Genomic DNA, 22,850 nt, shown 5'->3' with positions numbered 1-22,850 from the left:
GGGAACTAAGATTTATTGAGCTTCTACTTTAAACACAAAGCTTGATACTGTACATATGTTATTTTATGTAATCCTTGCAGCAACCCCACAAGTAGGTGTTATCTCCATTTTATAGATGAAAAATCAAACTCGGAGAAAAATCAAATTTGAAGAAGTTAAGTGAATTTCTCATGACTAATAAATAGCAGATCAGCATTCAAATCTAGGGTCCCCTGAATCCAGACCCCATGTTCTGCCCTTTCTATCATGCTGCCTTCAGTGCAGATGTGATTAAAGAATATAATCATTATTAAAGTATAGATTTATCTTTTTAAAATTCTGTTTATGAGTTGCTACATAAAAATTTGGTGGGGAAAGCTATCACAGTTTTATATAACATACATCACTTTGATATTTCTAAAAATGACATAATAGTTTTCCCTATTTCATTTTTTATACTACAGATTTTTAACGTGTGCCCATATGTCTGCTGTTCTCAGCACTGGAGATACAGCAGTGGGCAAAATAAAAATCATACATGCTCTTGTGGAATGTGCACCGTAGTGGAGGAGACAGACAGATGTCAAACAAATGATCACACAGAAAATTATACAAGTTATAAAATATGATAAGTACTATAAGAAAAAATAAAGCGTGATGGGTAAAACAATAAGTATTAACAGAAGTGTGGGGAAATGAGGAGACCAGGGAGTCAGCTTTTCTGTCTGCTAGTCCACACTTCCTGTCAACACATTTATTTAGGTGTGTGGGATAGGGGACATTCCAAGTCCACTCAGCGGTCTCTAGTTTGGGTGACTGAGTTTATGGTGAGATGGGGGACCCAGGAAGGGGAGCAGATTCGAGGGTGAAGGTGAGTTTGGGCTTTGGGGGTTTGAGATTCCTAGGACTTTTCGATAGACACATGAGTGGAGGACATCCATGGGGTGGCTGGAGACAAAGAGAAAGATAAGCAGAGGGACTGTAGATTTAGGAGTTACACCCAAGTAGGTAGTAGATAAAACTGAGGTGACCTCTGCAAGATGGGTTGGATTTGAAGTTGAGGGGAAAAATTTAGTTATTATTTTCAAAGGTGACTATTTAAAAGTCAGTCAGCATTTCCCAGGGTAGACGCCTCAAAAACCTGTTTCAGAAGAATGATGGTAAGTGTTCCTCAAAATAAATAAATAAGCAAAGAAATCAACGTTCTGTCAGCAATAAGTTTGGGAAGCAGGTTAAAGTTTTAAAAGTTCCTCAGCCTTTAATATACTGCTGTGCCTCATTTCCCAAACATATTGGACCATTGAACTTTTTGTCTTAAGGAGTATTTTGTAGAAATAATATTCTACAAAAGACCTGCTGGGAAATGCTGGACCATGAAGTATAAAGGCTTATATTTAAGAATGTTCATGGTTTTCGGTGGGCAGACTGGAGTTTAATCAAGAGAAGACTGAAACTGGGAATAGTAGAATGCATATTTGAACTGGCAGGTAGAAGTATTTGAAGCCAGAGAGGAGAGCTGTTGTAGCCGGCCCATCAGGAAATGGCAGTGACAAGAGTGAGGTTTTGAAGATTAGGATGTATCGAGGAGGGAATGGTTTCAGACAGGGACATCGTCTAGGACAGGAAGCTGATAAAGACATGAATGATAGAGATGCCTGGGAAATAGACAAGAAAGTGTGAACCTGAGAAACATTTTGAGGGAAGGAATTGTGGGACTTGGTAATAGATTAGAGTAAAAGAAGAGAAAGGCAAGGATGGCAATACAGTTTCTGGCTTGGGAGAGGAAGAAAGATACACAGAAGAATGAAACCAAAACCCTAACAGAGTTATGGCTAAAGCACTTCCCAACTCCCTGCTAGATTTCTAGAAAACAGAATACAACTCTGTCTGAAAGTACAGTCGGATCCCTTCAGCGTTCTCAGTTCAATGGCATGAGACTAAACAGTTTTGAGAAATTTTGAACATAGATCTAAAATACTATGCCCATAATGTCATGTCCAGTCTTCACGTGGCCAAAAAATAAGCTCCAAATTTATAATTAAGAAATATGCTAACGCTGCTGAAATCGACTCTTTTAAATCTTGAATTGCTCAAAGAAACATGAACAGTTCTCTGGTCACCTTCATTGAAATGCCCTACATTAAATCTGGCATTTACAGTTTCACATTCAGCAGCAAGCTAGAAATCACACATTTTCGAATTCTAAGCAGAAATTAGTTTTAGATTTATTTGCTTTCTTTCCAAATGTGTTAGTGCCTGAGGGCTCTGACAACAACACACGTTGTTTTACAAAGGAAAAAAGTACTGTTTTGTTTTTAAAGGCATGCTTTTTTTCTCTCTCTCTTTAAAAAAACGTGTCTGCTTTCTTTTTTCCAGGTGACATTTACAAAGAGGAAATTTGGGTTGATGAAGAAGGCGTATGAGCTGAGCGTGCTGTGTGACTGTGAGATCGCGCTGATCATCTTCAACAGTACCAACAAGCTGTTCCAGTATGCCAGCACGGACATGGACAAGGTGCTGCTCAAGTACACCGAGTACAACGAGCCGCACGAGAGCCGGACGAACTCAGACATCGTGGAGGTGAGCGCGCATGCGTGCCTGGTGAACCCCAAACAGGCAGAGCCGTGGGTGTTCAGACCTCCCCCTTCCCTTCCCCCCAACACAAGCACATCTTCCTCTACCTAAGATGTTCATATGCCATTCCCACAGGTGTACCCAGGTTTATGGCCCCAACTATTACTCCACTCTCTCTCTTTCTCAAAATGCAATTTAGAGCGGTATGGTAATAGGGACTGCATGAATCTCGTCCTTGCTAGAAATCAGGCACCTGTGTCAAATTATTAACCTCATCCTTCAAGAGTCGTCACTGTCCACCGCAGTGTCAGGCCACCAGAATGGGGAAGTGTGGCCAGGGGATGGCTCGCCCACATTTTAGATTACTTCTCATGATTTCTTTTAAGTATATGCTAGTTTCCCAGCAAAGAAAAAAAATATTTTAAAATGAGCTCACCTCAGCTTTTTCATTTTATGTCTCTTCTTTCTAATTCATTCTTCCTAATGTATTCATGCTGAAGGAGTAAAGACAATTATTCTCCTAGAAATCTTTTCCCCCAAATTATATCATTTAATATAACACTGTTAATATACATGGAATCAGAAATCTGATGGAAATGAATTTCTAAATGTTACTTGGTATTTTATCAAAGTTAGATTTAAAACATTGTCCCATTGTGCCAAAAATAAATAAGCATGGTGTTGAAACTCAAAAAATATTTTTGATTTGTTAGCATAAGTAACATTGCTGTACAATTTTAAATGCTTCTCACATGTATCCTATTTAAATGTTACTGCCTTATAAGTACCCTTTGTAAGCAATGAATACTAAACCTAAAAGGAAGAGGTGTAATGAGGTATATGTCCCCGTTATACAGAGATATAATGCCCCCCATCTGTCTATTTTCCTCACCTATCTATCTCCTTGTGGTTTCCTAGATTGTGACTGCTTTCCCAGAATTAAGAGAAAATAAATGTTTCAAAAGTATGTATTCAGCATCAATCTGCCAGAATACAAGTTATTCTTGCTATTGCTTAAATTGTTTAAACTGGTTTAAAAAAAATCTAGTTCTAATCCTGATCAAACTAATCTGCCTCTCACATCCATCTTCTCTTTACCTGTTATAATTGTCTAAGATTAATTCTCGTTTCTTTACTTTTATTTGGAAGTTTTTTAAAAGTATTGAGCTGATCAATTAAATTTTTTTTATTTTTTGCCTAGTAAGGCCAAGCAGATAATTTCAGAGAAACAAAAGTAGATGATGAGTAGACCTAATGTGGTGTGTATTTTAAATACTTTCAGATTTGCATTACTACATATTTAGTTTTTCATTGACTGATAATTTTAATTGTGGGCTTGCCTTGATCTTGAAATTTAAGATCATTTATAAAACTTACCTAGTATGTATTTCAGATAGTATTTTATTCATGTACACATATAAGTGTGAAAATACATAAACATAAATATTAACAGACAGTTGTCAGTTGTCAAACCTCATGAGTGCTTTCATGTGCATGCTTGTGTACATTCACACACATTTAACATAAGTTCTGAACAGAAAACAACTCTATACTCAAAACTCCACCTCATTACCAAAATCATTACAACAAACATTGCAGGGTAACAAAAAAATCTGAATTGGAATTTGTCATCAGACTTGAACTGCTCCAGTTCTTAATATGACGGGAAGTGAAGTAGAACCATATTAAACTAGTTGAAAATTTGTTGACTTTTAAAATTTGTTTTCTAAAGAGTTTAAAAATCTATAAAATTGTATTCTGAGGGCTTTGCTCAGGAATATACTATGTGGTTTAAAGGAGATTTAAAACTTCACATACTCTAGAGATTTTCATATTCTTGGACAGATGGGTATCTGAGGTAGACTTCTTCAAGGTCATGAGAAGAACATTGGGTTGAAAGTTAAAGGGCTTGCACTTGAACCCTTGCCTTGCACAGTCTTAGTGGGTGACAAATGAGCTACTTCTCCTGGGGGGGCGGGGGAGGGGGTAGTTTTCTCATCTCAAAAATGAAGGCAGTGAATTTGAAAGTCTGTACAATGTAATTCTTTAAAAAGCCAAAAGAGAGTAAAGTAGCAACTCCACTATTATCCTGCACTTAACATCAGTAGATAAAAGTTATGAATCTCTCAAAACGACATTCTGAGGCTCCTAGACCAAAACTAGAGATGGTTTGATTCTTTGGATGAAAATAACATATAAGTCTAACACGCTGTGGGACTGCCCTGCTCAACTAAGTGAATCACACAGTCTTCACCCATTCGGCTTTCCCCACACTTTAGTAATAACTGAGATGATGGAGAAAGAAGTAAAGTGGGACCCCTAAGCTTGACAAAGTTTATACCATAAAAATACATAGAGTACTCTCCAAAGTGCATTTCACTGAAATCAGTATGCTTGAGATACTTGGTGGAGAAGAGGGGATCTGGGTAGGAAGCTGCGTTTTTAACGAGTTTCCCAAGTAATTCTTAGACACACTAAGTTTGAAAACCTCTAGAAGACTAAGACGTAATTGTGTTGGAGGCTAAGAACTTGTGATACATCAGCGACTTGAGAAATCCATTCTTAGAGTGGATCTAACACAAAGTTGAAAGTTAGGGTAGTTTACTACTCCTGGGTAAGATTTAAAAAATTTTTAAATACTATTATTTTAATTTAATGTAATACAGTTAACTGAGTAAGTTTAATGAGGAACATAATATGTTTCATGAAGGGTCATTAGTTTTATATTTCCCATTTGGACCATTACCCCTCTCCCTTAACCTTCTGAAAACAGTTTACTCACAAGAAAAAAAGATTGGCGCAGAGAGAGAAATAATATGATTCCCAGCATTCAGACTGAAATACAAATTTCTGGGCCGTACCAGAGTAGTGATACAAGGTCATAGGAAATTGTGCAGCACGTGGGTGTTGAAAAAGATTCCTTCTTTTAGCAAAAAAGCTCTTCGTAATTATTATATCTTTGCTTGATAATTAGCACTACTGTTACAATGGCACAAAGACTTACAAAGACTTAATAGACAAACTGGGATCTTTTTTTATTATTATTACATTACAGTGCAGCTTGAATATCTGTTTAGCTACAATATATAAATATGCCAGATTTTGTAAATGTGTTAAATTTTTAATCCATTGGTTAGAAAAAAACCCAAAAAACAGTTATTGTATTAAAAGCACTTCCTTTGAAGAAAGTCCATTTTATTTAACTCTGTGACAAGTATACTAGATATTTATCCAAAATGCTAGCTTGTGAGGCTGTGGAAATTCAGTAGGGGCTCTGATGGTATTAAGGAACTGCCCCCTTCATCTCTTCCACCTGTCTAGCGCCACTCCTGGTTCTCTTAGCTGCCTTCCTGCTCTCACAGTTGATGCTGAGCTCTATTCTGGAAGGAGACGTGGGGTTGAGCCCTTCAGGGTGACCTGAAGATGGCAGATCCCACGGAACATGCTATAAGCCCGTAAGGCCATTCCTTCACTCAGTGATGCTTTAGCAGGCACCAGCTTATGCTCAGCACTGGTCATGGAATTCTGAACCAGGAGACAGGCATTTGTGTTAAGGATATAAAAAATATATAAAAATCAGCTTGGAAACGATTGGAGAGCAAAGGAGCAATAATCTCTTTAATGTAGTACAAGCTACTGAAAGGAAGCCTTAAGCTAAACAATTCAATAAAACTTTCAAACAGGTCGTTGATCACCAGATCATTCCAGGTGACCCTTGGAGTGACAGAAGTCCCAGACAAGTCACCTCCATATCCAGCACATGTTTTCTAACTGCAAAACCCATATGGGAGCATCACTTAGCACCCTGCCAGGAGGGAGCCTCTCACCGCTCAGTGACTCAGTGATTCTATTGAGCTGCTCGTCTAGTCTGGGCCAGTGGCTAAGAGACTAAGTGTGGACGTGGAATAAAACGCAATGCCCCATGCTGCTCCCTGGCAAATCAAAAAGATGGATGTAACACTTACAGAAGGAACCTTTGATCCACAGCTCTCTCAGTAGAAGATTATTGGCTTTTTTTTTTTTTCAGATGCAAGGATGGGCAAGAAGAGAGAGAGAGAGTGTGTGTGTGTGTGTGTGTGTGTGTGAGAGAGAGAGAGAGAGAGAGAGAGAGAGAGAGAGAGAAGAACGGGGGCGGGGAAGAAAGTAAGGGGAGAATAAGAGATGATATTTACGTGAAACTTTATTTTCTGTTACCTGATTCCTGTTTAGATTTAAAGACTTCTAAGAACAGTTGTTCCAGCAAAATATCTCCTTGCACAGTAATACTTAAGGCCTGAATTGGGTCTGAAAAGGCCTTAAAATAGCTTATAAACTTCAGTGTTCCACAGTGCTACTGGAGGTTATCAATAAATTAACTACCTTTACATAGTTGGTGAAAATTAAGAACAATTTTTGTAGAAAAGCAAATGCAGTAAATAGTGGAATTGGACTTCTTTACAAACTCTGTATTACAAAATTCGTAAATAGATGTAAAATATAAAAATATGTCTCTTACTTGAGCTTTCATTGTATCTAACCCAATTAAATAGGTTCCAATTTTATACTTATATAAAAATATAGATACATGACATTATTCTTATGCATACTTTATAGATGTATATTACATAGCTACTTTTCTTAAAAGAAAAAGCACATTCACTTATTTGTTTGGTCATTTGTTGAATTTTCATTCTTTCATGTGTTCACTGAACAAAGATTGGCTGAATTCTTGCCATATGCCATGTGCCATGGAATGCCTGGAGATATGAACATAAACAAGGCCCCTCAAGGACTCTTGGTCCTTAAGATTGCTCACAAGGCCATGCATGATCTGGCCCCTGTATTTCTCTTCCTCTCTAGCCTCACCTTTTGCTATTTCCCTCCAACCAAACCCCCCCAGTTCCCATCCTATACTCAAGCCACCTAATGATGTTTATATCCTTCAACTTCTCCAAACCTTGTTTGTTTTGTCTTCAACATTCCTTACTAGGCCTTTACTTGGCTTTTATTTATCCTTCATTCAAGTCAGGTCCCAATTTATACTTTTGGAAGTATCCTGGAGATGCCTCATAACTTGTGTTAGGTGCTTTTCCTGTATTACAGTCAGAATAAGTTCTATTTTCCCTATCAAGGCACTGTTGAAGCTGTTATTCAATTGCTTGTTCCACACTAGATTTTAAACTCCTGGAGGGCGGGGACTGTGCACATTTTGTTTATTATCACATCTCCTGGGCTTTAATGTGAGGTCTAGAGAATGTTAGGCCATCAGAATATATTTGTAGAAAAAAATAAACAGGAGAAGACAGTTATAATAGAATACAGCCACATGATTATCATACAGCATAATGTTATTCATTTAAAGTATGAAAAATATTTGTATAGCTCCAATGAAACAGTTTATTAAAATTTTATAAATTTTATCAAAGCACAATCAAAAACTACAGTAATCTAGACCTGTGCCATCTAATAGAGTAGCCACTAGCCACAGGCGGCTAGTGACTGTCAAGTGGGACAAGGGGAGATGTAGAATGCATTGATATCCAGAAAGTTCTGTGAGACAGCACCGGTCTAGACTGAAAGATGAAAAGGGAGGCATTGAAACTAATGGTGTTTTCAAATCAACACCAGGATTAATCCTTCAATATGAAATTTGAGCAGTGCATTTCAGAAGTGAAGAACTGTGTAGCCTTGAGATTTTAGAATCCAGAACATAAATGTTCGAGAGACACCAGTTTGGAACTGAACACTCCTCGTAAAACTAAAAGCACATTTTACCCCTCACACCAATAACCACGCAGTCGATCAGTAAACTCACTATCTGGTCTGAAAGGCACTTTTGAGTTGTCCAGGCTGACAGGGAGCACAAGCCACATAAGCTAGGTAATGTGTGCTGCTTTTTTTTAAAATGTGAAGCTTGTGAAGGGGAAGATAGTTAGGTCTTTCTTGTTACTGTTTTAAACTTACTTGAAGCAACGTGGGCCAGTAATTTAACTTTATAATTAGTAATTAATTTCTTTAGAAAAGCAGTTTTTTCAGGAACTTAGTAAAGTAATATTCTTGAGCTACGTTAAAAATTCTTCTTAGGTTACTATAAATTATAATTAAAATAGTTCTTATTGCGAGTAGCTCAGTAACACCGCCCTGTCCTCTGTTAAACCAAGTATATAATTGCTTTTCAATAGATAGTATTGAAAAATGAAGAAAGGATGAGTATATTCTGTAAAGATTTAAACCTTCAGTGTTGAGGCTTCTAAGGAAAACGAGAAAGAAATGATTTTTGTAAAAAAAAAAAAAGGTTTTGTATATTTCTCCTGAATTGTAATGCTCATTTGTTTCTATATCTTTAAAAGACTTTTACTAGTCCCTGTAAATCATATTTATATTTGTTCCCCAAAGTCTAAAAGGAGAAACGTGTCTAAAAATATATTCATATTTCTCATTTCTATCACAATGGATTTTTTATATGTCACATTTGAAAATCCATTCCTTTTTAAAAATAATGCTCTTGCTTAATTTGCATACGTTTTGTAAACATGAAAAGCTGCTTCACATCTCAGTTATTAAGAAAATCACTGTTGAACAAATGAAGTGCCTGTTAGATTACTTAAGTTATATGCACAAGGCAATAAAACTGAATTTCCTCTCATCTCTTTCATTGCACAGCTCTAATGGCTTAATACTAACACAGAGTCAACAGAAAATTGTTTAATAATAGTAGGAGCAGAAAAGACAATAGGTTTCAAAATGCAGCCTTTTGTCAGTAGTGAAACTGCTTTATCATTATCAACATCACCATTTTATCATTATTATTTTATATGAACCACCTTGAACTGGAGCAGACCAAAGTCCTCATGATTTTTTTTTCTCAATATCCGAAAGTGAAAGGGGGAAACGTATTTAGCCTGGATCTTAATCGTCAATATTTAATGATATTTACAGAGTTCATGACATGTATAACTTGGTGTTCGACAGCACATTTGAACCAAATGTTGCATTCTAGCCCTTGATAGCCCCTAGGTAAAAGTAACATTGTTTGGTTTAAAACATGTCAAATAAGATATCAAAGAGTAGAACATCTTTACTTCCTCAGGATTGGTATTAAATATATGGCTGTGAAATATTCAAAAGTGAAGTTTTAGTAACAATTTCAGAGCCCTTCCTAGAGTCAGAATAGAAGATAATGAGTCTTTGATCAAAGGATGTTTATTATTTCAATTGCCTCACTGCGTTTTTTAAAATTATTATTATAAATCTATTTCCCTTCCCTAAAGGAAATGATGATATTTTATTTATCTCTGTAACTCCAACTGCCAGCTCAATGTATGGCATATTGTAGACATTTAATAAATATTATATATATATATATAAACACACACATACATATTTACATATATATACATACTTACGTGTATATATAATATGTATAAAACAACTTACTGATGATCATTATGGTATAAATGTTAAAATTTACCAAATTTTCTTCATTGAAATCAGATAGGTTCTAATAGTAATAAAAGTGAGAATCTTTCAAGAGAACCAGAGATGAATAAAGGTGGTTGCTGTGTAAGAATAAAACAAATAGGCACAGGAGACCACATAGAAATATTCCCTGTAGTCCTGGTGGAAAGCAAAAGACTTTCAGACCAACCGATATGGATTCCTGGAAAAAAGAGATACAATGCTAGTACTTTGGCCAGGATCTGACAAGAGATATCAGAGGGTCTCAAACAAAATGCCTCTAGCCCCATCTGAATCACTGGGGGATCTAATTGAAAGGCCGATTCTGATTCAGTGAACATGGGGCAGGGCCCAAGAGTCTGTATTTCTGACAAGCTCCCAGGTGATGTTGATGCTGCTATCTGTGAACCAAGCTCCGAGTAGCAAGCATCCAGACTTCCCTTTCCAAATATCTATTTCCTCCAGCATGGAGTTTGAAAGTACATTTTTGAACATTTATCATACCGTAAAACAAAGATTTTTTAAAACCGCTATTTGGTGAAACTGACTCTTGAAAGCAAGTGCGTTACATTTTTGGAAGTACTACAGTATAAAAGGCCTGTCATCACACAGTGAGATGAGCACTGCTTCTCCTGGCCACCTCCCTTGTGAGCGCCCATCAGCTGGTAGTGGCTCCCTAGAGCATGTGTTGAGAGAGCTTCTGAGTTCCAGACCAGACTCGGCAGGGGGTGTGTGCTGTGGGTACAGGGAGTAGTGGCAGCTATGCTTTCCTCATTATCCTCATGAGCAAAATAATTCATAGGACATTCTGGGAAAAGACTCCAGACTCGATCATTAAAAGGACTATAATTAGGCAAATGCTGTATATGCATACAACAGATTGGGTGGATAGATTATCTTATTGGAAATATATCTCATTTTACTAATAGCTGTTTGGCATGTTATCCAGTCATGTCTCAGCGGCATTTAGTGTATTCTGTGTTACCCTGAAGTTTAGCCACCTGATGGAAGTTTTGAATAAGGAAAAAAAAAATTCCCTGTCAATTATTTCTAAAGGTCATAGAGTTAATGACTAGCTGGGAGGTTAATTAGATTCTGAAAGCCTCTTCATATCAATTAAATCTCTTATCTTTATGTTTTAGTAAATAAACTCAGTAACTGTTTAGAGCTACTGTTTTAGGATAAGAAATGCTGTAAACAGTAAACCCTACAATGGGTATTTGGTTTTTTCCCTCACATATGATAAAACATTATTACAAAAAACTTTATGTATGAGTTACGAATAGTAACTCTTATTCAAGAATTTCTGAATTAAAAACTTTATTTTTTGAAATACCATGCAAATTACTCCTTAGTCATAAACAAGTGCCATCACTATGACCTCAAGAAAACCATTTAGGGGAGAAAAACTAAGATCAGAGTTACCCTGAGAATGAGCTGCAAATCTAAATCCAACCCCACTCTCTGTTCCCCACTCTCTGTTCTCTAAACTTTTGATTTGAAAAGTAAACTTTTGGTTTGAAAAGTAACCAAACCCTTTTCAAGGTTACTTGTACACATTTGTGAATAAGTAGTATATTTAATGCTTATGGCTGACAATTACATATTCAGTCATTTCTATCATGTGAATTCTCTTTGGATAATATAACCAGATTTCAGATGAAATGAAACATCTGCACTAATCATTAAGGTACCCACTAGCTGCGTGTGCCTATTTACATTTTAATTAATTGAAATTAAATAAAATTAAAAATTTAGTTCTTCAGTCTCACTGGCCACATTTCAAGTGCTCCATTGCCACATGCGACTAGTGGCTCCCGTATTGATCAGGATAGGTACAGAAATGTTCATCACCCCCGGAAATCTTCTATCGAGCAGCCCTGATGTAGGGGTGAAACTGGCAAATCTAGTGTTCTTATTCATGAGGTAACTAGCATGATGGTTGATGGATACAGCCTAATAAAGGACCCGTAAACTGGAGAGGCTGCACCCAGCCATTCCATCTTTCATTTCCACGGCAGGCATTGGTTGCGTCCCCACTGGGTGTCAAGGTCTGTGCCAGGGCAGAGAGAACTAATTAGGAAAGCTGGGTCATTCAGCGTTTACTCCCAGGAACAGAATATTTGTTAAAGTAAATGGGTTTCTGTGGAGTGAGATGAGAGGATGGAGGGAACACTGAAGCTGAAGTTAACCCGAGGAAGAAGAGAAAATGGAGGAAGGGACAGGAAAGAGATGTAGGGGAGCAGAAGCAAGACAGGTCAACTCTAAATTTTTCCACCAGGAAGGGAACGCGCAGGCGTGCACAGGTTCTTCTAATGTTTCCTAATTACGTATGCGAGGAATTTTATCTTCACCTGGGCTTCGTGATTGGGTTCTCCTTCAGTGTGGTGGTTCTGAATTAATTTCACATGGGGAAAAAGAAAGCTGCAGAGTGATTCTCCTGAAGAATGTTTGTTGATGCATTATCATGAGAGTTTAAATTTTACATTTGGGAAATGGAACTTTAAAATTCCCACAAATTTGGAAAGAAGTTAACTTCCAATTGTGGCACCACACATTAGTTCTCTAACGTGGGGCAAGTTATTTAACGTTCTTGGGCTTCAGATTCCTCCTCTGAGTATTGTCGACCCTGACCCATCCTTCCTCACAGGGCTGTGGTGATGATTACAGGCTATAAAAGATGTCAGAGCCCAGTGTCAACTGTTAGATAAGGTGTTTTTATTTTCAACATCAAGGGAAAAGTTCAGGTAATTAAAGCTGTTTTACCAAAGGACAAAGAAGAAACAAATTAATAGGTATATTAATTTTATATTAATAGGTATATCATTTAATAAATATTGCATTCTTAAGTAACTATAGCATTTATATAAATTAAGAAGATCTAATAAAGGCCAATGAATTGATTTTCTTCCACAAGCATTTGTGAAATGTTCCCTATGTTCAAGGCATTGTGCTGAGTGCATTAAGAAATGCGGCACTGGGCTTCCCTGGTGGCGCAGTGGTTGAGAGTCCGCCTGCCGATGCAGGGAACACGGGTTTGTGCCCCGGTCCGGGAAGATCCCACATGCCGCAGAGCGGCTGGGCCCGTGAGCCATGGCCGCTGAGCCTGCGCGTCCGGAGCCTGTGCTCTGCAACAGGAAGGCCACAACAGTGAGAGGCCCGCGTACCGCAAAAAAAAAAAAAAAAAAAAGAAATACGGCACTGATTATGACACGCCACTGCCCTCCAGGGCGGCTACCCCATTGTGGACACAACGTGCACAGTATTTGTTCTCTCATTCAGCAGATATTGATGAATGTGAAGGCCGTGTGCCAAACATTGTGCTAGTTACTGGTGATGCACCGTGACTCTCCTACCCAACAGTCTGAACCACGATAAGACTGAGAGTACAGTGGGATAACTGAAGGAAATGAAAGTAATTACAACTGTGCGCATCTGACAGCATCCACCTCATGCTGGATTACAGATGAAAGCACAACTTTGATAAGCAGAGTAGGTTGATAGGCTAAACCAATCTGCAAGTCATTTATTCCCATTTAAAGTAAAAGTGAGACTAATAAAGGTAATGATATAGAGATATATAAATGCCTGTGTATACACACACATATCTATGTGTATATGTGTTGGGTTGGCCAAAAAGTTCATTTGGGTTTTTCTATAAGATCTTATGGAAAAACCCAAACGAACTTTTTGGCCAGTCCAATATATGTAGCAGCCTTTAATTTTGTTTCCCATTGGCATTGGACTTTTTAATATATGGTTTCTCTGTAAACGTGGTTACAATTTTTAGGGAAATTCTATAGAATACAAATGTTTGAAAAATGCAATCAATATATTACCTTTAAGTTTGATAAAAGGGTCTCTGGTGTTGAGAAAGGAAACCTTAAAGTTACATTGGACATCCTCCTCTGAACTTTACAGATGAGGTTCCCCCCACCCCTCTTCCTTAAATTCTAAATCATGCTACATCTGGCTGAGAGGCTGGGAAATTGTTACATGCATGTGTAACATTCTTATAACCTAATAGTTCTACAACTCTTCTCGCAGTTTAATCATTGGAGAATGTTCTTTGTTTTTGCAGTCACTGTTTCACATAGTAACAGCTTGTTGTATTTTGGTCTGTTTGCCAGAGGGAAGGTTTATTTTTAAAACCCTGAACTCTGAATTTTTCTTTATTTTTCCAAGATTGAAAGCAGCTGAAATGCCTGGAGTTACAGGTTGAAGGCTGCTTTACAATATGTGAAGGGACGCTTCTTTCCCTCCTCCCTTTGTGTGTGTGTGTTAAAATTTTTTCCTAACAAATGTCTTCTAACTGGTAGTTGTCTAAAAATAGAAAACTGCCTAACTAAAAATAGCCTGGCTCTCTTTCGAGCCAAGGAAAATGGAGAGGAATAGGCGTGGAATAGAAGGCTGAGTAATCCAGTTCTATTCATTCAGAGAAACCTTTGAGAATGCGGGCGATGATAAAGTGCCCTCCAAAAACCACAGGCCTGACTCTCCCTTCAGACTTCTAGGTGCCAATAAACATTTTAGCCCCAGGACACATTTTTTCTTTCTCATAGGTTGTAAACATTTTCTGAAAGACAAGGCTTTGTTTCACAGAACCTGACAAACTGCCATAACTAACTAACTTTCCTAAGGTCTTAAAAATTCATATTTATAACATGTATTTTAAAAGAGCATCTTAAATGAAAGTATTGTAAAATAATGTACATAGTGTAATAATTAGGAGGAAACTGTTATAATAAAAACCGCTTACTGCTTGCAATTAAACTTGAAACTTTAGAGTTTCGCAGAACGAAAATTATCCTGTGACTCATTGTAGCTAAAGAGAGCAGCTGACTTATTTTAGTTTAGCTCCCCTAGATGCAAAATTCTCTTGTTAAGTATATATCCCCTTGATATACCAATACTTAGTCTCTTTCTTACAACTATAGTTTTCATCCAAGCAGATTTTCACTTTTAATTTTTTAAATGGAGTAGAAACTACTTTGAAAAAGAACACTTTGAGAGTAGGATGGCTTTCAGTTTAGAAAAATGGAATTCTGCGTAAGCCATAAAAAAAAAAAAATACATAAGCCAGTTTTGCAATGGTAACGCTTTTTTTTTTTTTTCTTTCCATTTTGTTTTGCTTCAGTAATCTGAATAACCAGGTCAAACATAGCAACAGGGTGTGGAAATGTCAGCACAGTTCATGGGGTTATACGGGTCTGAGCATTGTTATGTTCAGTTCCTGTAATGCTGCTGGTGATAAGACTCTTGAGACAAAGGACGATAATTGATGGAAAGAGACTTAAATCATTGCTAGAAGAATCAAGGTCCTTGTATCTGTGTACATCGACTCTTTTGGTCTCCTTCCGTCTTGTAAAGCATTTTGTCATCTTGCATGGTGGCCCCCTACTGCTCTTTGTAATGGATGCAGACCACAAGTGATTCCTTCATGCCGCATACAGGGTGTAATTGTGTCTGTGTGGTGTATTAGTAATTACCAAGCTGAATTCCCATATTGTATCTTTACTGCAGGCATGGAAAAATAGGACATACAACCCTGCATAGCCATTTTCAACCTAGATAGTGAGCCACTTAGAGCTACATCCCAGGGACAAAGCCTTTTATATGCACACTTTTTAAACAAAATTTTCATTGTTGAGTCATTTGTGCTATGCAGGATAAATTCAGTTTGGGAAATAATTACCTTTGATAATATATTCACTTCTGACTTTTTAGCAAAGCCTTTGTAATATGGAAAATATTGCTATTTTAATTGCTAAAAAATCATTTTAGCATTGCTAGATAACAGTGATACGAGCTAGAAAAACTATGCTAGACTATCATATGGAGAGACCAGTGCATGAATTACTACACAGAACAGATTGTATAACATTCATAAACATTAAATAATATAATTGCTTTATTAGCATTTTTACCTTACATAGGGATATTTTCATGTATAATTTATCCGTCTTGGCTCAAGCATTGTTAAACTTCAGAAAAAGCTGACAAATTTTTGTTACAGTGAGCAGATATAAATTAATAATTATTTCTTTGCTATAAAATTTGCATCCATTCTTTATATATTTTGTAACCAATATTGATTTGACTACCTCCTAATCACTGAGGATTTGCAATGTCTACAGTATTAGTTACCTGTGATAGAAGCCAAAATAACACAAGCAGAATGGTTTAAACACGAGAAGTTGTGTTTATTCTATGCATCAAATGCTTATAATGACAGTTGAAAACTATTAAATACAATAGCAAAGAAATTAATATGGCTATTTCATTAGTGATAACCAATGACATTAGATTTATTTTGTGAATTATCAAAGCATGCAAGGTTTTAATTCCATTTTTACCTCCAACTTTAAAAGTGGGCTTCCAATATGTATATTTTAGAAGTTTACTTCCACTTTTATCTGTAGATGTTTTTATTCTAGCAATAATTGTTAAACTCCTAGGATGTACAGAACTTTATAGTGATGCTAGGAGAGATATGTTTGGAAGACATGATCTGTGACCTCACAAAACTTACAATCTAGCTAAGGTAGAAAATACACATGTGAATCAACCAGACAAAACAGCATAACAGACATTATGAGATATTGGGGGGGGCAGCATATAACGTAGTGTTTGGGAGCTTCAATCAGTTCGCAAACTGGAGCTAAACTGCCTAAGTTCTTATCCCTCTCCACTGCTTACCGGTTGTATGTCCCTGGGCAAGTCACTTAAGCACTCTTCGTCTTAATTTCCCCACTTGTAAATGGGGTTTAATAATAGTACCTAGTACATAGTTATTATGACAATTAAATGATTGAACATTTTTTAAATGCTTGGAACAGGGTCTGGCCCATAGTAAGGTTTATGCTGAGGATACCTTGTAATCAAGTAATAACTATAGGAAGTAGAATATTTTAAAAGTCAGGGAAGATGTCTATGATAGGTAGTCACTTTTAGGCACAAAGAAGTCAAGTGCAGAACGGTGGTTATGAATTGATGAAGAGGATGGGGGCAAACCTTTCAAAAGACCAATTATGCAAAGATCCACAAGAAGAAAGGAGCAAGGGCATGAAAAATATTAGTTTGATAAGAATGGAAGGTTCACATACAGAAGGAGAAGTAAGAAAAATGGCAAGGGAAATGAGAAAGAGGAGGAAACAGGTAAATCACAGGTAAATGTCTGGTGCAGAATTAGGTGCAATACGGGAGGTATGAGAATGATACTGTATGGTCTCAAGCAGTAGAATAGCATAATGACAGCCAATTCTTGAGGAAGATTCTACTGGAAAATGTAAATAGATAGAAGCAATATAATTGTAAAACGTAGACGTGCCAAAACATTTTAATTTTTATAAGTAACGTGTATGTGTACATGCTACAAAGCCTAAAACTTTTCATTATACTTAAATATTTTAAGCCATTTATGTCATCCTATGAACATCTATGATTATAATATAAAAAAGTTGTTTTTGAAATACGCATGTAATTTCAGTTTGCACTGATAACACGCACATGGATTTCTCTGACTGAAGATGATATGTCAGCTGTAGTGTCTCAAAGGAGCAAATTATAGAGACCTCAGCAGGTGTATTTAAACTATATAAGCTTCTCTAGATTAAATTGAAGAAGAAATCAAAATCTATAAATTTTGAAGTTCCTAATGAAGTATGTGCACTTTGAATGACCACATAAAGAGGTCAGGATTCTGGATACAATACCGCCAAATGTAAAAATTCTATCCTTACACTTTCACGTCTATAATCTAAAAGTCCAGCCTTTTTGTTGTTGTTGTTTTTACTGAAGTATAGTTGATTTACAATGCTGTGCCAATCTCTGCTGTACAGCAGAGTGACTCAGTTATACACGTAGAGACATTCTTTTTTCATATATTCTTTTCCAGTGTGGTCTGTAAGACAGCGCATGGTGTGGGAGAAGGAACAGGTGCAAGTCCTAGAGAGTCAGACAAGTGGGTTTCTCCCGCTTTCATAAACTCCATTCTCTTGGGCAAGTTTCTTAATCTCTGCTGAAGTTTAGCTTCGTAAGCAGTAAAACAGGGATAGCAAATCTTGCTTTTGGTTTTTATTTTATAAGAATTAGCTTATATAAGGTACATATATAGCCATTAGCACATGTTGGGCGCATGATGCCCGTAAACATGTTATTTCCTTTCTTGTTGCTCCTTCCTCCTGCCTGTGTAAATGTAGGCAATATTTTCTTTCTACTCTCTCTCTCTGTCTCTCTGTCTCTGTCTCTCTCTCTTTCTCTCTCACACACACACACACATTCATACCTTGGACATTGACTCTTCAGTATATTTTGTGATTACATTCAAACAAAATGTCATACTTTGTAAATTGTTACATGTAATACTTGTGTAATAAAGTCATGAAATTCTTCAGAGATAAGATCTTCACTATACAGATTTTAAAACTAGGGAAAAGGAAAAGAAAGGGGAAAACTAGGAGTCACAAGTAACTCTATTAACTAAAGCCAAAACAATTGAAAAAAATAGGTGGAACCCTGTCAGATAGAGGGGCTTGCCCAAGTTCTGTTGGTGAACTCTTGTAAATAGAGTTACGATAGAATTTATTCCCTGGTGTTCCTTTTGAACTACTATGTATCCAGGGAAGAACAGAGTGAAAAGAGAGAAGGGGGGTTGGGGGGGAGGGAGGGCATGAGGGGGTGAGCTTGATTGAGGTTTTAAGGCAATGAAAGTAATTAGCAAAGCTAAGACAAGAGGGCCCTACACTACTAGTTTCTTTTCTGATGCAAAAACAAATAATTGATTTCATTAAAATACTAGCCAGCCAACAGTGTTTATTATGATGATGTTGTTAGCAATAAAATATATCTCTCTTACATCATTTCTAGCTTGTATCTTTGCCCTGACTCCCTCAGTATTTTGATGGCAGTAACAATACGTGCTCTTGGAAGTGAGCCAAGCACTCTAAAGTATTACACATTTGGCTTAGTTCCAAGTGAACAGGTGTTTTAAATATTCCAGTCACATACCCACAATGTATATTGCTACTGGGGAAAGGATATTGTTTCTGATGTTTGCCTGACACTCTTCTCTGAATCACACCTATTTTGCACTCTGAAGACCTAGCAAAGATGAATTGTGATTTGAGGAAAGACAACCAGCAGAGCCCTAATATTACCTATAGGAGGTGCAACAAATTTATAGTTCTGAACTCTGCACCTGATATCTGGTTACTGAGGCCAAAGCACATGCTAATCAACATTCGAAGAAATGGGGAAACATTTTAGTGCTTTCCATGATTGAGTTCCTACAAACATGAGATATTTTATTTATATCAGAGAAAAATATAGTAAATTATATGATGGCAAACTATTTGTTATATTATGATTAGGGAAAGAAATTTGTTTTCCATTAGACACCATCATTCAGTTAGCAAACATCCTAAAATAAAACAACCTAACTTTTGTGGAATTTAAATTATGAAAGTGAAATATTTCCTTCTGGGGGAAAAAGATTAAAACAGCTATGCAGAAATACATCTACCCAGAAATAATTCTGAAGATCCTTTCAGAATTCTTAGCTTCATGGTATAGTGCATACACACACACACACACACACACACACACACACATATGCAGTGCATGTGAGACTGGCAGTTTTTCTAGCAGATGAACTCAGATATATAACTTCCATCTTCCTGTGTACCAGTTCCTATGTCAGATCAACAAAACTTTCATTGATTTCTATCTGTCCCTTTAGCTTCAGCAATGGAGTAATGTAATAAGTTGGGGTAGAGGAGCTTCCTAACTTCTCCCAGACATCTGCTTTGACTTCATGCCACCTCGGTATAGATTGGATTCCTCTGACCATTAGTCCATTATGTGCATTATCTTATAGAAACAGATTTTGGACTGTGTTTTGCTTCCTCTTTTAATGATACTGTTTCCCCTCATCTTTTAACAGTGGACTTTAAAAAGAAGTGGGACTCTATTCAGAATGATGGTGATGGCTGTTTGAGGCATTTTTAAACCATTAGGTGGTTAATATGTGGTTAATATTATTTATTCAACAGAAAATTGACTTTAAGCCTGTGTAAAAAGCCACGTATCATAATTGTAAACTTCTTTTAAATGTTATGCAACTTTGTTTAATTTCAATTTTCAAAAAGTCCAGTTTCCCATCTGAGAGACTTGTGTGTGTTGGCCTGGCTGGGGAATCCTCCAGAGAAAACAGGGCAGCTAAGCCACTACGGAAGCAGAGTGGGTGACTGTGGGTGGCATTTCTCTGCTGAGTCAGGTCCGTGCCAGCCCTTCCCCAGGCTTTTACTAACAGTGAGGATTTTCTGACAAGATGCAAAACCCAAGTCTTGTGGTTCTTGAAATTCTCCTGCAGTTTTCCCCTTTTCCTTGGGACTGGGAAATTTTCACTTAAGGAGATCTCACTGCTTGCTCTGTCTTCCTGTAACTGCTGGAAAAAATTGGGAACTTTTACAGTCGTTCCTTTTACTTTTCCTCCCATCCGGCCTATAAAGTAACGGGGTTATCAGTATCATTTTGAAGACAAAGGAAAGGAAAGAGCTTATGTACCCATGTTTTAAAAGAAGAATTTTTATAATGCATACAAGATTTCTCCTTGATCCTGTAGCTTTGCCTAGAGAGAAACAATAGTTTCTCCATAAAAACATGCATTTCTTCTCTTTTCCCCAACCTACCCCCCTCCAACCCAGCAACAATGTCATCTCACAGTTACCAGCCTTGCATCACTTATCTACTGAAGCAAATTGAAGGGAAGGGCTGAGCAGAGTATGAATCTAAAGAATATACACACCAAAAAATACAAAGCAACCTTTTTTCCTTAGGAACAGAAACTTTTTCCTGCGAAGTATTGTTTTAATGATTGCAGCAAACCTACACTTCACCCAGGTAGATACAGCCAAAACGTTATTACAAAGGACTTCCTTCCTCATCTTAAAAATATAGGGGTTGAAAAAATTAAGTCACCTTTCTTTCCTTAGGTTTTCAACAATCTCCCCTTCATTTTAATTAGGTAGCTGCATCCAAAATATTATTGAAGGGGCCTTCCCCTCTCTGCAGTGGATATTCCAATAGCACAACAGGGAAAACATTTTAGGTAAGCTCATTCATCAGAAAATGAATTCGATTACAAATGTATCCCTTTAGGGAAAAATAAGATTTGTCAAACATTAACCAATTTCACCTGAGAGTAAGTGTTCAAAGAACACATAGGCATAATTTCGGCAGTCTTTATAATGGGGCGAATTTGCAGAGGCGGAATAGTGAGATAGCTAAGAGAGCTAATTCTGGAGCTTGGACATGAGTTGGTTAAGTTGCTTCTACCACTAACTAGCTTGGTGGACTTCAGCAAGTTCTTGAACCACTTCGCCCTTCTTTTTCTTCATCCGTAGAATGACAGTCATAGTGGAGGAGTGGCTGTGAGGATTAAAAAAAGATCCATGCCAAGCTACAGGCTCAGTCCCTGGCACATAGTATATGCTCAATAAATGGTAGGTGTTATTGCTGAGGAACAGATTCAGTTAAGGCGAAAATTAAGATTTTGATAGTACGGGAAGACTGGTTTAATTTCCTCTTCACGCCATAGAAGAGGAAATGTCTTTATAATCACCTAATGAATAATATGGAAGAAATTATTGCACAAATGAAAAATCTTAGTTCACCACTGAACTAACAAAATCACTGAGAATTCATAAGTTACGGAAGTTGAAATACCAAACTTAAAAATCAGGCTGCAGTACATTTCCAGTGATAATGCCTGAAGTTATTAAAGCCATCCTGGCTACAAAAGCAAGCAGCTACCGCCACAGGGGCCTGGAGCCCAAGGCCACACAGACTCATCAGAGAAGGCCGTCTGGGGCCAGAGGACAGAGCAGTCTGTGAGGCCGGCAGCTGCCACTTGGCCTCACTGAGTTAGACAACAGGTGCTGAGCCGCTGCCAGGGGTGGGTATCAGGATGAGTAAACTGGCTGATGGTCCGTGATAAAGCTTTATGTTAGATCATAAAGTGCTGAGCCCGCATACCAGGAGAGGCCACCTTACATACCAAGGGGGATCACTTGATGTGCTCACTTGATTATTTTTTCCCTCTCTCTTTCACAACACGTTCAGCTTGTCTCTCTCACTCATTTTCACTCCCTCCCTCCCTCTTTTCCCACCATGTATTTTCTACCTATCTCCTATTTATCCTCTCTTTCTCTCCTTCATTCTTGTCATTACTTGCCTTAAATATTTACTCTCCTTGCCTTTCCGGTTTTCATTTCTCAGTACTCTCTCTAGCTTTTGTAGCGTCTTGTGAAATGCAAGGTGACCGAATACAAAAGCTAAGAATGTTACTTATCTGTGCAATGTATGACATCATGGGAAATGTGATTTTATGAACTACCAGTTGGTCCAAGGTTCTGGGCCCACAGATTCATATATAAATCACATTCATACCATAAGGAAAGTGAATTGAAATGAGTTTGATTTTAATTACTAGGTCATTTAATTTAGACACATAAATTTACAAAAATTTAAATTTGCACATAAAATAATAAGGTGACAGCGTACGTAGGCCTTGATCAGCACTTGATAATAATACTAGGCTTTCTAAAACATTTCTTATGAATTTTATTTTATTTGTAAATATTTAATCCAGAAGGGAAGATCCTAGTTTGCCATAATGGAATGTATCTTAGGTATTTTTGGAATCCATTTGTAGATGACCTATGACCTATTTATTTCTAATTGTTACCTTCAATTCATAATTGTCTACACTAATGAGAAAGGACCCTTCACATCAAAACTATAAATAGCAGGAACTACAATGTGAGTCAAGGAGATAGCAACCCCCAATAACAAAAGAG

General features: G+C 37.2%; 1 protein-coding gene across 7 annotated transcripts in view; it reads left to right on the top strand.

Annotated features, from left to right (window-relative positions):
- MEF2C (myocyte enhancer factor 2C) overlaps positions 1–22,850 on the top strand; it is a 150,024-nt gene that overhangs the window by 70,406 nt on the left and 56,768 nt on the right. For all 7 annotated transcript variants that reach the window (XM_081231556.1, XM_081231558.1, XM_081231553.1 and 4 more), the window contains exon 3: positions 2,356–2,559. In XM_081231556.1, coding sequence (XP_081087682.1) covers positions 2,356–2,559 — 204 coding nt within the window. The remainder of the gene's footprint in view (positions 1–2,355; positions 2,560–22,850) is intronic.

This window comes from Mesoplodon bidens (assembly GCF_964165515.1).
Source record: "Mesoplodon bidens genome assembly, chromosome: 4".
NCBI classification, from domain to species: Eukaryota; Metazoa; Chordata; class Mammalia; order Artiodactyla; family Ziphiidae; genus Mesoplodon; species Mesoplodon bidens.
This window is presented reverse-complemented; position numbering and strand designations above follow the sequence as displayed.